At 40.6% G+C, this 14511-nt stretch overlaps 1 protein-coding gene across 1 annotated transcript in view; it reads right to left on the reverse strand.

Annotated features, from left to right (window-relative positions):
• Positions 1-14511, reverse strand: part of LOC140479957 (uncharacterized) — a 58527-nt gene that overhangs the window by 38546 nt on the left and 5470 nt on the right. Inside the window, exons 2-4 of the mRNA XM_072574392.1 lie at positions 14402-14470; positions 4979-5012; positions 2471-2619 (exon numbers count right to left, since the gene is read on the reverse strand). Of these exons, the coding sequence (XP_072430493.1) occupies positions 2471-2619; positions 4979-5012; positions 14402-14467 (249 nt within the window). The 5' untranslated portion in view covers positions 14468-14470. The remainder of the gene's footprint in view (positions 1-2470; positions 2620-4978; positions 5013-14401; positions 14471-14511) is intronic.

Raw genomic sequence — 14511 nt, forward strand, 5'->3', positions numbered from 1 at the left:
GGAGAACCTTTTGAATCTAACTCTCAAACGATTTCTCTCTGCAGACCATGGTTAACGACAAACCCAAGATGCCATGGATCATAATTCTTTAAAAAGCTGGCCTGACTCCAGAAAAATTGAAGACGTGTAGGACATACCTATCCCTGCAATGTCTGAAGTACAGCCTGATGGCTTGTGAACTCACCCAACCTGAAAATCTGAAAATTGGAAATCCTGGAATAGGGTCAGCAATTTTGGAATTTTGCCACGTCCATCATTTTTAAAGGATTCCCAAGTTACCACAGTTCGGCAAAATCCCAAGAATGTGTCAGTGAAGGTTTTTCTAAATAAATTACCAACCTGGATGCAAGTTTGCTCGCTGAGCTGGAAGGTCCATTTTCAGATGTTTCCTCACCATACTAGGTAACATCATCAATGAGCCTCTGGTGAAGCACTGGTGTTAGTGACCCACTTTCTATTTGTGTGCTTAGGTTTCTTTAGGTTGGTGATGTTATTTCCTGTTCTTTTTCTCAGAGGATGGTAAATGGGGTCAAAGTCAATGTATTTGTTAATACAGTACCAGTTGGAATGCCATGCTTCTAAGAATCTCATACGTGTCTCTGTTCTGCTTGCCCAAGGATGAATGTGTCAAAGTGGTGTCATTCACCATCCATATGTAAGGATATTAGTGAGAGTGGGTCATGTCTTTTTGTGGCGAGTTGATGTTCATGTATCCTGGTGGCTAGTTTTCTGCGGGTTTGTCCAATGTAGTGTTTGTTACAGTTCTTGCAAGGTATTTTGTAAATGACATAAGTTTTGCATGTTGTCTGTATAGGGTCTTTCAAGTTCACTAGCTGCTGTTCTAGTGTGTTGGTGGGTTTTTGGGCTATCATGATTCCAAGAGGTCTGAGTAGTCTGGTAGTCATTTCCGAGATGTCTTTGATGTAAGGAAGAGTGGCTAGGGTTTCTGGATGCATCTTGTCTGCTTGTTTGCGTTTGTTGCTGAGAAATCGGTGGATTATGTTCATTGGTACCCGTTTTCTTTGAATAATCTGTATAGGTGATTTTCCTCTGCTCTCCATTGTTCCTCTGTGCCGCAATGTATGTTGGCTTGTTGAAAAAATGTTCTAATGCATCTTCATTTGTGGGGGTTGGGACGAATGCTTCTGTAGTTCAGTATTTGGTCCGTATGTATTGTTTTCCTGTAGACACTGGTTTGAAGTTCCCCATTGGCTGTTCGCCCTTCTCTGACATCTAGGAATGGAGTTTTTTTTGTTGTTTTCCATCTCTTTAGTGAATTTTATGCCAATAAGGAATATTATTGATGGCCTTGAAGGTTTCCTCTAATTTGTTTCGTTTAGTGATAACAAACATGTCATCCACGTATCAGACCCAGTTTGGGTTGGACAGTTGGCAGAGCTTTTTGTTCGAGTCTCTGCATTAGTGCCTCTGCTAAGAATCCTGATATCAGAGATCCCATGGGTGTTCTGTTGGCTTGTCTGTAGGTTTTGTTATTGAAAGTGAAGTGAGTGGTAAAGCATAGGTCCACTAGCTTGATGATGTTGTCCTTGCTGAAGAAGTTGGTGGTGTTTGGTGTATGTGTCTTTGGTTCTCCTAATAGTGTAATCACTGTTTCCTTGGCCAGGTTGATATTGATGGATGTGAACAGGGCTGTTATGTCAAAGATCGTCTTCTATCTTGAGGTCTTTGATGGTGTTCAGGAATACTTGGGTGGAATGAATGGAGTGGTCCGAGTCTTCTACTAAGTGTTTTAGTCTTTAGTGTAGCTCCTTGGCTAAGCTGTACGTTGGTGTTCCAAGTAGCGAGACTATGGCTCTGACGGGGGGGCTCCTGGTATGTGAATTTTGGGGAATCTGTGGAAACGTGGTGTGTTGGATATGTCTGGTTTCCTTTTTTGGAAGTCTGTCTTATTTAGTTGGATGCTGCCTGAACTGCTGTGCTCTTCCAGCACCACCAATCCAGTATTTGCTTTCCAGCATCTGCAGTTATTGTTTTTACCTCTGTCTTATTTAGTTGTCCAGATTTCTGAAGTTTTTTGATTCAGTTGAGATTCGGTTCTCTAATTGTGGGATTGGGTCTATCGCCACCTGTTGGGAAGTGTCAGTATGTGCAAGTAGTGCATTAGCTTTCTCAATGTAATGTCTGGTTTAAAATCGCTAAAAACTCACTGATGTTACCTAGTATGGTGACGACACGTCTGAAAATGAACCTTCCAGCTCAGCGAGCAAAATTACATCTAGAACTTCAACCTGAGCTACAAATCTTCTCAAAACTTGCAAATTACCAACCTGTTTGGGCATTTTATGACACCTTTGTGGCCATCTTGATGTGGGACTTTAACCTTCTTGCCTAAGGCAGGGCCATTACTACTACTACATCACAAGACCATATTTTTCGACTCCAGACAAGAAAGAAAATAGAATTCATGCACAATATAAAATGTGTCTTTACATTTTTTTTTCATACTTACCTTTCCTTGGGATTGGAGCTGTCTGTAGATACCCATTAATTCTTCTTTAGGTAATTTATAGCTTAACATATCTGAATAGGAAGAGGGTTCTGTTGCAACTGATATAGGATCACTGAACCGAACATGTTCCATTTTATCAATTGAGCCAACTACAAGAAATCAAAAAAAAGACATAAAATAATAAAACTAAGCAGCTGAGAGAGCTGCATATTTTGGTGATTACAGAAAATTGAAGACAAGTAAGCCATGCATATCCCTGCAATGTTTGGAAAACAGCATGGTTTGTGAACTCGACCAGCCTACACCATAAGACCCAGGAGCAGAAATTAGGCCATTCAGTCCTTTGAGTCTGCTCCACCATTCAATCATGGCTGATAAGTTTCTCAACCCCATTCTCCTGCCTTCTTCCCATAACCCTTGATCTTCTTGATACTCAAGCGCCTATCTATCTATCTCAGTCTTAAATATACTCAATGACCTAGACTCCACAGCTTTCTCTGGCAATGAATTCCATAGATCCAACAGTCTCTGGCTGAAGACGTTTCTCCTTATCTCTGTTCTAAAAGATCTTCCCTTTACTCTAAGGCTATGTCCTATGATCTCTCCTACCAATGGAAACATCTTCCTAACATCTACTCTGTTCAGGCTATTCAATGTTCTGTATGTTTCAAGTAGATCTCCTCTCATCTTTCTAAACTCTATCGAGTATAGACCCAGAGTTCTCAAATGTTCTTCATATGTTAAGGTTTTCATTCCTGGGACCATTCTCATGACCGTCCTCTGAACATGCATCAGAGCCAGTACATCCTTCCTGTGGTATGGGGCCCAAAACTGCGCACAATACTCCAAATGTGTCTGACCAGAGCCTTATAGAGCCTCAGAAGTACATCCCTGCTTTTATATTCAAGTCCTCTCAAAATAAATGCTATCATTGCATTTCCCTTCCTAACTATTGACTCAATCTGCAATGAGAATATCCTGGACTAGAACTCCCAGTCTCTTTGCACTGCAGACTTCTGAATTTTCTCCCCATTTGGAAAATAGTTCATCCCCTATTGTTTGTACCAAAGTGCATGACCTCACATTTTCCCATGTTGTATTCCATCTGCCACTTCTTTGCCCACAACTGTCCAAATCCTTCTGCAGCCGGCCTGTCTCCTCAATGCTACCTGCCCCTCCACCTATCTTTGCATCATCTGCAAACCTGGCCAGAATGCCCTCAGTTCCCTCATCTAGATCAATAACGTATAAAGTGAAAAGTTATGGTCCCAACACTGGCCCTTGCAGAACACCACTAGCTACCATCCTGAGAAGAACCCTTTTATTCTCACTCTCTGCTTTCAGCTAGACAGCCAAGCTTCTATCCATGCTAGCACCTTGCCTCTAATATCATGGGCCATTATCTTACTCTGCAGTCTCCTGTGCGGCACCTTGTCAAAGGCCTTCTTGAAGTCCAGGTAGGTAACATCCGTCAGCTCTTCTTGGTATAACCTACTCATTACTTCCTCAAAGAATTCTAGAAGATTTCTCAGGCCTGAATTCCCCTTGATGAAACCATGCTGTTTTTGCCCAATTTTACCATATCCTTAACAACGGATTCCAGGATCTTACCTACGACCGAGGTTAGGGTAAATTGGACTAGAGTTTGACCTCTTTTGCTGTACTTCCTGTTTAAACAGAGGTGTCACATTGGCAATTTTCTAATCTTTCTGGGACCCTTCCTGATTCTAGCAATTTCTAAAAGATCACCACTAATACCTTCACTATCTCTTGAGCTATCTCTCTTAGAACTCTGGGGTGTAGTCCATCTGATCCATTCACTTTCAAGCCATTCAGCTTTTATAGCATCTTTTCCTTGATGATGACCACCATACTCAGCTCCACTGTCTTTCCTGCTAGGCTCCTCTCCCAGTCAATTCTACCCAGCTCTTCCCTCATGCCTCTGTAGTTGCCTTTATTCAGCTATAATACCGCATCCTCTGAGTCTATCTTCTCCTTCTCAAATAGCAGAGCAAATTCAATAATATTATGATCACTGCCTCCCAAGGGTTTCTTTACCTGAAGCTCCCTTATCAAGTCTGCCTCATTGCACAACACTAAATCCAGTATTGCCTGTTCCCGAGTGGGCTCCACTACAAGCTGCTCCAAAAAGCCATCTTGTAGAAACTCTTAAACAGCAAATCTGAAAACTGGAAATCCTGGAACAGGATCAGGAATTTTGCCATGTTTATCATTTTTTAAAGATGATTACACCAAATGAATCACTTATTTCTCTCAGATGGCATAATATTCTACTTTGTGCAACTTTCTCCACAGAATAAGAAAGAAAATGTCTTCTTGTCAGCACACATATGCTTTGTTCTATGCAGAAAATACTCATGAGAAAGTCAGAGTTTTGATTTATAATGATATAGCTTAGAATGGGAAAAAATTGAAACTGTAAGATTAGGAAAGAGTATTTAGATTTAAATCACAAATAAACATTCAGCTATTACATTAAAGCAGTACCTTTTGCATAATAACCTGTTGTGTTCAATCTTTTCTGTAAAGAAAGAAAAGTATTCACATTAATTGTCAGTACAGTTTATAAATATTCAACAGTAATAACATTTCAAATAGCATAAACATGGATTTTTCAGTCAGTAGTCAAAAGAGCAGTGCTCACTATTCTTTAAGATTGCAGCTACCAGGGGATCTAAGATGGCGGCGATCTGAGACGATCACACTGCAGAGGTTCACATCGCAGCAGGAGAAGGACAGTCCTTTAACCCACCCAACCCAGGCGATCAGGATTTCTTGGGACTCCAGAAAGATTGTGGAGTCCCAAGAAATGTCTGAAAATTAACACCTGTATTTTCAGCCGTCCAGAAATGCCGAAAAAGGGAGGAGAAGCATCTGAAGCCGGGTCTGCAGCTCAGTCTACAGCAGCCTCGGATCCGATTATTCTCCAGGAACTTGTTAACCAGTTCTCGAAATCTCGTGAGATGTTGGGGAAACAGATTGAAGAAAAGCTGGCTCCAGTCTCTCTCATGCTGCAGAAGCATGAGCAGCAGCTGGGAGACCTGGAGAAGAGGATAGGTGAGGTGGAGCACAGGGTCACAGTAGTGAAAGCTGATGCCCATTCAAGGATGAGATCCAAGCCCTGAAGACGCAGATTCGTAATTTGCGTGACCAAGTGGATGATCTTGAAAACAGGGGTAGGAGAAAAAACATTTGGATTATTGGTCTGCCTGAGGGTAAGGAAAGTGAGTGGCCTGCGGAATTTGTTGAAGATTGGCTTCCGAAATTCCTTGATTTTGAGGCTGGCATGAGAGCACTGAAGATAGAGAGGGCTCACAGGGTCGCAGCGTGGAGATTGGGTCTGGGTCAACATCGTCGTCCTCTCCTGGTGTGGTTCCATCATAAGACCATAAGACCAGAAGACATAGGAGTGGAAGTAAGGCCATTCGGCCCATCGAGTCCACTCCGCCATTCAATCATGGCTGATGCGCATTTCAGCTCCACTTACCAGCGTTCTCCCCGTAGCCCTTAATTCCTCTAGACAACAAGAATCTATCAATCTCGGCCTTGAAGACATTTAGCGTCCCGGCTTCCACTGCACTCCGTGGCAATGAATTCCACAGGCCCACCACTCTCTGGCTGAAGAAATGTCTCCGCATTTCTGTTCTGAAATGACCCCCTCTAATTCTAAGGCTGTGTCCACGGGTCCTAGTCTCCTCGTCTAACTGAAACAATTGCCTAGCATCCACCTTTTCCAAGCCATGTATTATTTTGTACGTCTCTATTAAGTCTCCCCTTAATCTTCTAAACTCCAACGAATACAATCCCAGTATCCTCAGCCGTTCCTCATATGCTAGACCTGTCATTCCAGGGATCATCCGTGTGAATCTCCGCTGGACATGTTCCAGTGCCAGTATGTCCTTCCTGAGGTGTGGGGACCAAAACTGGACACAGTACTCCAAATGGGGCCTAACCAGAGCTTTATAAAGTCTTAGTAGTACATCTCTGCTTTTATATTCCAACCCTATCATTCCCGGGATAAGGAGAGAGTCACGGAGGCTTCCAGACTCCAGGGGAAGAATCTGAAGGCCCTAATTTAAGATGGCTCGAAGATCATGTTTTTTCAAGTCTTTTCAGCGGCAGTGATCCAGAAATGAAAATCTTACAATGGTGTCAAGAGAAGACCAAGGAAGCTTGGGATTCAGTACTCTCTGAGAAATGCGGCAGTGCTTCGGATCACCTTAGATGGATCCTTGCATTTCTTTGACACATCGGAGAAGGCAAGAGACTTTGTGAACAAACTAAGCTAATTTGAACAATTGTAGTATGTATAAAGTGTTCTTTGGGTATGTGTTTATCATTCTGTAAAAGACATGGAGAAAGTCCAGCTGGAGCTTTATTTTTCTTTTTTTTTCCTCTATTGATAATTTGGTTTAAATTATGTCTGGCAGTGATTAAGATATACATTTTCAACTTCTAAGTTAGGATATACTAAAGGATAGGTGATGTTTTTATTTCCCCCGTGTTTTTTAATAAGAATTTTTTTTATTCATATCGATATTCTATGGGGTGTTTATTATTTTCAGCTTGTGTTTGCGGTGCAGCTCTAGCTGGGAGAAGCGAAGGTGGTTGAGATGGTTAGATGCCTACTTATGGGCAGCTTGGGATGGGTAGTTGCCCCCTCTGGGCAGGGGTTGAGTTCCCCTACTCAGCACTGTTGGTGCGTTATATGTTGGTTTGTTTTCTGGTTTTTGTTTTTTATTTTTAATAATTTTGTAGGTTTGTTAAATGTAGTGGTTTTAGCTTATATAGTTTTTCTATTTGGTGGATCATGTGACACTAAGGCTCAGCAGTTTGTGGTTCGGGTTCCTCCTCTCTGGAATTTAAATGTAATTGCAAAAGATGATGGCTAATGATTTGATTAAATGGTGTACCTGGAATATCAAAGGAAGTCACTCACCAATTAAGAGGAAGAAGGTACTCTTGAGTCTTAAAAAGGTGGATAATGCTTTGTTACAGGAGACACATTTGGATGATAAGGAGCATCTGAAATTACAGCAGAATGACTTTGACCGGGTTTATTTTTCATCATTTAATACCAGAAGTAGGGGAATAGTTATATTGGTTAGGAAAAATCTCCCATTTAAATTGTTAGAATGTGCTAAAGACACATACGGGAGGTTTGTAATTCTTAAAGCCTTGATAAATGGGGAAGAACACTATGTTTTAAATGCTTATTGACCCCAGCTCATCCCGTTAAATTTTTGGTAGATGCTTTTTCTAAACTGATAAGTCTCGAGTCCCGGCACATCATTATAGGGGGAGATTTTAACTGTCTCATGGACCCCCCAGTATACAGGTTGCCCAAAGGTCCCTCAATACCCTCTGTACAAACTAAACAGTTAGTGGGTCTGTGAGGAGAATTAGGATTGGTGGATGTCTAGAGGCATTGCCACCTACAGGTAGGGAGTTCACGTTTTTCTCCAATCCGCACAGATGTCACACGAGGATTGATTTTTTTCTGGCCCCTGCGGTAACTCTGGATGTGGTGGCATCTTGTACGTTTGGTAACACTACCATCTCTGATCATGCTCCAGTGTACCTTATGGTTAAGATTAAGGACGTTACAGTGGGTTCAAGGTACTGGCAAATGGATCCCTTTATTCTCATGGGATAGTAAGTTTGTGGAGTATTTCTCTAGGGAATTTCGGGCATTCCTAGACATCAGCATAGGCTCAGTTGATAGCTCATCCGTTCTCTGGGAAACTGCCAAAGCCTATGATAGGGGGTTAGTTATTTCATATTCCACCAGTAGGAAGCAGCAGGAGGGTGAGCAGCAACATCTCCTTGAAGCACGGTTGAAGGCAGCTGAGAAGGCCTACTTTGACAGTCCCTCGTTGGTCAAACTACAGAGGATTACAGTGCTGCAGTCTGCACTAAATTCCGTGCTCACGCAGACGCAAAGAAGGAGCTGGCTTTTGCAAAGCAAAGGTTATACGAGCATGGTGACAAGCCAAGCAAATATTTAGCATACCTTGCCAGAAACAGGAGTGCCCCACAACCATTACGGTGATTAGGGAGGGGTCTGGGAACCTAATATGTGATTCTAAAAAGATTAATGTGGCATTCCAGAGATTTTACTCTAAGTTATACCAATCTGAGAGTTGTAAGGAAGGGCAGGCCAAAATGGAATCCTTTTTTTAAAAGAGATCTGAAGCTCCCAGGTGTGACTCCCGAACAACAGTGCCCCATTATCAGAGCAAGAAGTGCAGGAAGCTGTGAGGCAGCTCCAGAGTGGAAAGACGCCCAGTCCTGATGGATTTCCCAATGAATCCTATAAGGAATTTATAAGTACACTGTCAGGTCCGATGCTGAATATGTTAAATGATTCATACATTCATGTTTGTCTCCCACCATCTCTGAGAGAGTCCAATATTTCACTTATCCTTAAAAAAGGGAAGGAGCCGGAAGACTGTGCTCTTAAATGTGGACTTTAAAGTCCTCTCTTGCATTATAGCTGGAGACTGTATTACCTTTATTATTAAAGAGGATCAGGCGGGCTTCATAAAGGGTCGCAGATCCTCCAATAATGTTAGGAAGCTGCTTAACGTAATTCAAGCATGACAATAGCAGTCAATACTGCGATTGGTGATTTCTTTAGATGCAGTGAAGGCATTTGACAGAGTTGAGTGGCCGTACTTTTTCTGTACTCTCGAGCGGTTTGATTTGGGCGAAATCTTCATGAGATGGATAAAAGGTTCTCTACGGTGTACCTGTCGTGGCGGTCATCACCAATGGGGTACGATCAAGCAATTTTAATATTTTTTGAAGCAGCCAGCAGGACTGCCCCCTTTCACCATTGATTTTTACGTTGGTGATTGAACCATTGGTGGATGCCATTTGTGGGGATCCCAATGTATCAGCTCCAGAAGTGGGATCAAAATTACATAAGATCTCATTGTATGCAGACAATGTCCTAATTTATTTTGACAAATCCAGCAGTTTCAGTGCCTTGCCTGATACAATGCATTCATGTGTTTGGTGTTTTTTCAGGGTATAAGATTAATTTTGCTAAATCAGAGGCTATGCCTATGGGTGGTCTTACAAAGGAGTTGGCTCTTGAGTGCGACTATAGATTCCCATTTTGGTGGTCACAGGGGGTTTTTGTCTACTTGGGCATATTCATTACTCCAGTTCTGGATTGGCCATTTAAAGTCAATTTTACTCAATTATTTGGAAAAATTAAACAAGATCTTCAAAGATGGGAGACACTTCCAGTCTCGTGGTTGGTCGGATAGCGCTTAAGATGAATATTCTTCCTCGTTTGCTATACCCTATACGGATGCTCCCCCTGATTTTCAACAAACAAACACTCAGGAGACTGAACTACTGGTTCAGCTCCTTTATTTGACATTGTAACCGGCCCCTCATTAAATTAGCCAAACTGCAGTTGCCTCACAGATTGAGGGGAGTGGACCTTCCAGACATTACAAATTACCAGTTAAGCTCGCTTTTATCCTACGTGAGTGATTGGGTTTGTGGGGATCCTCTTTCAACATGGCTAGATATCGAAGCCTCCCAGGCAAGGTGCCCCCTTACCAGTTTGCCTTTTTTGGACAAGATGAGGACAGTTAGGGAATGTTGCCATAACCCAATAGTCGTCAATACTGTTAAAGCATGGAGGACAATTTGGCAGAGGGAAAGCAATATTGGCAAAACAGCTTTGTTTACACCTTTAGTGGATATGCCGGGTTTTCAACCGGGTCTGATCGATTTAGGATTTAAATGTTGGGCAGCTGGGGGTCTGTCTTGCATGGGTGATTTATTTGAGGGAGACGTAATGATGTCCTTCAATCAATCAGTTAGTACAGAAGTACAAGTTATCTAATAGAGATGCCTTTTGTTTTTTTTCCAAGTTAGGGAATTTATTCAAAAAAAGACCATACGTTTGACTGATTCCCTCAAATCTGAGGGAGGGGGGGTGCTAAGGGCTAAGAGTATACTCTCTGTCAGTACTTTATATCATCAATTGGGGGGGTGCCACCTCAGATGAGTCTGATCAACTCTGCAAGATGTGGGAAAGAGAGTTGGGTGTTGAAGCTTCCTCAGAGGCATGGGAGGATATTTGGGAGAATGTAAGGAAGATATCAATTTGCAATAGGAGCATGCTTTACAGTTGAAGATTCTCCATAGGGTCCACTTGGCTCCAGACCGTTTGTCAAAAGTTAAACCAGGGGTATCTTCATGTCCCAAGTGCAAGCATGTCCCAAATGCAAGCTCTGCACGGGCACTCATACCCATTGTCTTCGGTCTTGCGATAGGCTTCAAGCAATGGAAAAGATTTTGGGTGTAAGGGTGGAGAAGGACCCCATCTCTCTCCTTTTGGGCCTACCCACTGTATTTCCTGCAGACGTGCATAAGAAAAAAAGCTTTTCAATATTCTCACATTCTGTGCAAGAAAGAATATCTTGCTAAGTTGGATATCCAAAAATTCCCCAGGCCTGTCGGGTTGGCGGAAGATTGTTATGGAGCATATTCTCCTGGATTTTCTCACAGATATGGTACACCATAAATCTGAGAATTTTTACAAGTCATGGCAGCCTTTTTGGAATACCTGGACACAGACTTATCTGCCACACTAACAAGGGCTTTTATATAACCATAACAATTGTGTTTCAGGAGTCTAATATCCAGGGAGGAGGAACTGTGAGTGTATGAGCGTTTTGTTTGGCTGGGCTGAGTTATTACTATGTATTTGTTTGTTGTTGGTTATTTATTGAGTTAGTTAAATAGCTAGTTTAGATTTTTAAAAATTTTATATTTTTCTATGTATGTTTATATATGTGGAGTCTGATATAATGAAGTATTCTCAACTGAGTTCTGAAATCTGTGTGAACACAAAGCAAAGTGGGGCCTCTTCACCCTATTAGACTGAAGGATTTTTACTGAGGTAGACAAAATTTGAAACAGGAAGCATTCATTAGAATATTCAATTTAATGTATAAGAAGTAAAATTGAAAACAATGATAAAGCAGGTGTATAGAGAAAAGGAAACAAGTCTATTTTTACATCTTCATGAAGATAATTAAAATCTTTTAAATTTTAAAGAAATGAGGCTCATTTGTAAAAGTCAGTTTTCACTGTCAAAGAAGGCATTTGTCTACAGTTAAAACTTACCAAATTAATAAAAATTACTTTACACTTGAATGGACACAGCCATTTTTCTAATGTATTTAGTGGTTTCTAGTAGGCAAGTACAGTAACCTGACATAAAAGAACAAGGCTTATTCCTCGCATTAGAGTGCAGGCAGGACCTGAGACTTTCATCCTCAAAAGGTGATAACTGAATTGTTATGACACAGGGGTGAACCCCTCTGTTGATTAAACCAAACACCCAGAAAAGCTCACCTCGCCTAATAATCTTAAAATATGAGCGACAGAGAACTCCCACGTACCACTATTTAAAGAAAATAATATCGATTTATTTTTTAACTCAAAGTGAACATTAAATAACACTATTCACAACTCTAAGCTCCCTTTTCTCTTAACTGTTTATTACCTGACTCCAACTCTATAACAATTTGCTGTTCCAATAAGACACTTATTCAAACTTACATCAAATTAATTTCAAAACCACAGTCACTGTCGTCTTCTGTGACTTCACTCGTCCAACTGCTGAATTCTCTGGGTCGTCTTCTTTCTTTTTACTACGAGTATGTTTCATATGAAAAGATACATTTGATAGAGTGTTTCCTAATTTGTTGGAGAGCAAGATCTCCATGTGTTTTTATCTCTATGGCAGCTGCTCACTCTTCAATTTTCAAAAGTCCGCATTTTTATATCCCTGACATTGGTTCAATGTTGACAAAATAACAAATTCAAACTCGATTGCATTTTAGTATCCCAGGGCATAATTTAAATTTGAATTGTTGTCAAAACAGCAGTCAATTCAAGTATCCATTTCATTGCCAAATATTACATATTTTCAATTTTCCCATACGCTGGGACTGCCATCTAGTCATATACACAGGTGCTTGTAATCTCTCAGTTCAAAACAGCATTCTGCCTCAAAGATGCAGTACACGTCTTCAACTTCATAACAGAATGAAGGAATCTATAGATTGTGCATGATAATGAAAAAGGTGGTTTTTGAGATGACAATGTTCTTGTTCACAGTCATACGGTGCAGAAACAGACCCTTCGGTCCAACTGGTCCATACCAACCATGTTCCCAAACTAAACTAGTCTCACATATGGCTTTTGGCCCACATCCCTCCAAGCTTTTAATATTCATGAACTTATCAAATGTCTTTTAAATGTTGGGACTGTACCAGCAACCACCACTTCTACTGGCAGTTCATTCCATACACAGACCACTGTAAAAAAAAAGCTGCTCCTCATGTCCTTTTTAAAACTTTCTCCTCACACCTTAGAAAAATCCTTTAGTTTTGAACTCCCCCACCATAGGGAAAAGATTTTTCTCTTCACTCTATCTATAGCCTTCATGATTTTATAAACTTCTATATAGTCACCCCTCAACCTCCCATGCTCCAGTGAAAAAAAGTTCCATCCTATTTTTAAACACAAACCTTCCATTCCCAGCACCATCCTACACAAAGATATTTTCACTTTTGTTGCTGGGCAGAGTATGGTTAGTGATGGAGTGGCTGTCCATTATACAGTTTGTCCAGTTATACTTTCCATTGTCATTTCACCCAGTGTCATGCAGCTCTAGCAAGACTAAAGTCAATGAGAAACTGGAAGAAAACTCTCCACTGGTCGGAGTTGTATCTATTACAAAAAGTAAAAGTATTTGTTAAACATAAAACATCACCATTTATCAACCCCTTTCAGTTTTGAAAAAGAGCCATACTGGATCTGAAATGTTAACTCTTTCTCTCTCTGCAGATCTCCTGCGTTTCTCCAGAATTCTCTGTTTTTATTTCAGATTTCCAGCATCCACACTACTTTGCCTGTATTCATGCAATAAATACTGTGGCAGAAAGAGCAGGGAATTCTGCAGTGAGCAATCCATCTCCCAAAGCGTGTCCACTTTCTATTTTTTAGAGGAGTGTAGCTGGAACAACATTTATACACACATACAAAATAAAGCTTGACTGGCATTCCATTTATCACTGCTACACATTGGGGCAAATGGGTGTACCATCTACAAGCTTCTCTGCAACAACCTGCTACAACACCTTGACAGTACCTTTCAAACTAATGATCTCTGCATCTAGAAGGACAAATCCCTTCCAAATTTCACCATTTTGACTCAGAACTGTAGCTTATATTACTATTGGGTCAAAATCCTGAAATCCATTTCTAAGACCACCACCTTCTCAAGGACAATTAATACTGCCAGTGATACTCAATCTTTTTTAAAAAATGTGTCAGTTATCTCACAAAACCACCAACACCTGCAATGTATCTCATAGTAGAGTAGTTGAGACAAAAACACTGAGCCTGTTTAACAATTAGCTGCCACATGGGCATCGGTTGACTTTTTCAAACATTCAATGGAATAGGTTGAACAGTATTCTTCCTGAAATATATTCATTTTAATCTTACATTATCTCTTCCCTGGATCTCCTCTCGTGATTCTATATTGGAGATTTACTTCAGTCAATATTACATCTATAATGCTATATCCAAAACTGTAGATTGAACTTAAATTGTCAATCTTCAAATAGTGAAAAGCAATTACTGGCAAAGGAAAGTCACAAATTAATGTGCTACTGTTTACAACACAGGTACTTATATAATCCAAAATTTAACTTGTATTTTGTTTAAAAATGGCTTGGAAAGAACTTTGAACTTGGACTACATTTTGAGAGTTTGTAACACAAGATCCTCTCATTCATCCACACAGTTGAAAAGTATAAACTAAAAGGAAGAAAAACATACAGTTCAACAGAATAACACACTTACCTTAATTTTTTCAACATTGCAATCAGTATCATTCAATATGGAATTTAGTTGAGTGTCCCAGTTCATGTTCTGTTACAGGAATGTAAACACAGTTTATGTCAACAGCAACT

Source organism: Chiloscyllium punctatum, chromosome 7, assembly GCF_047496795.1.
Source record: "Chiloscyllium punctatum isolate Juve2018m chromosome 7, sChiPun1.3, whole genome shotgun sequence".
Lineage (NCBI taxonomy): Eukaryota > Metazoa > Chordata > Chondrichthyes > Orectolobiformes > Hemiscylliidae > Chiloscyllium > Chiloscyllium punctatum.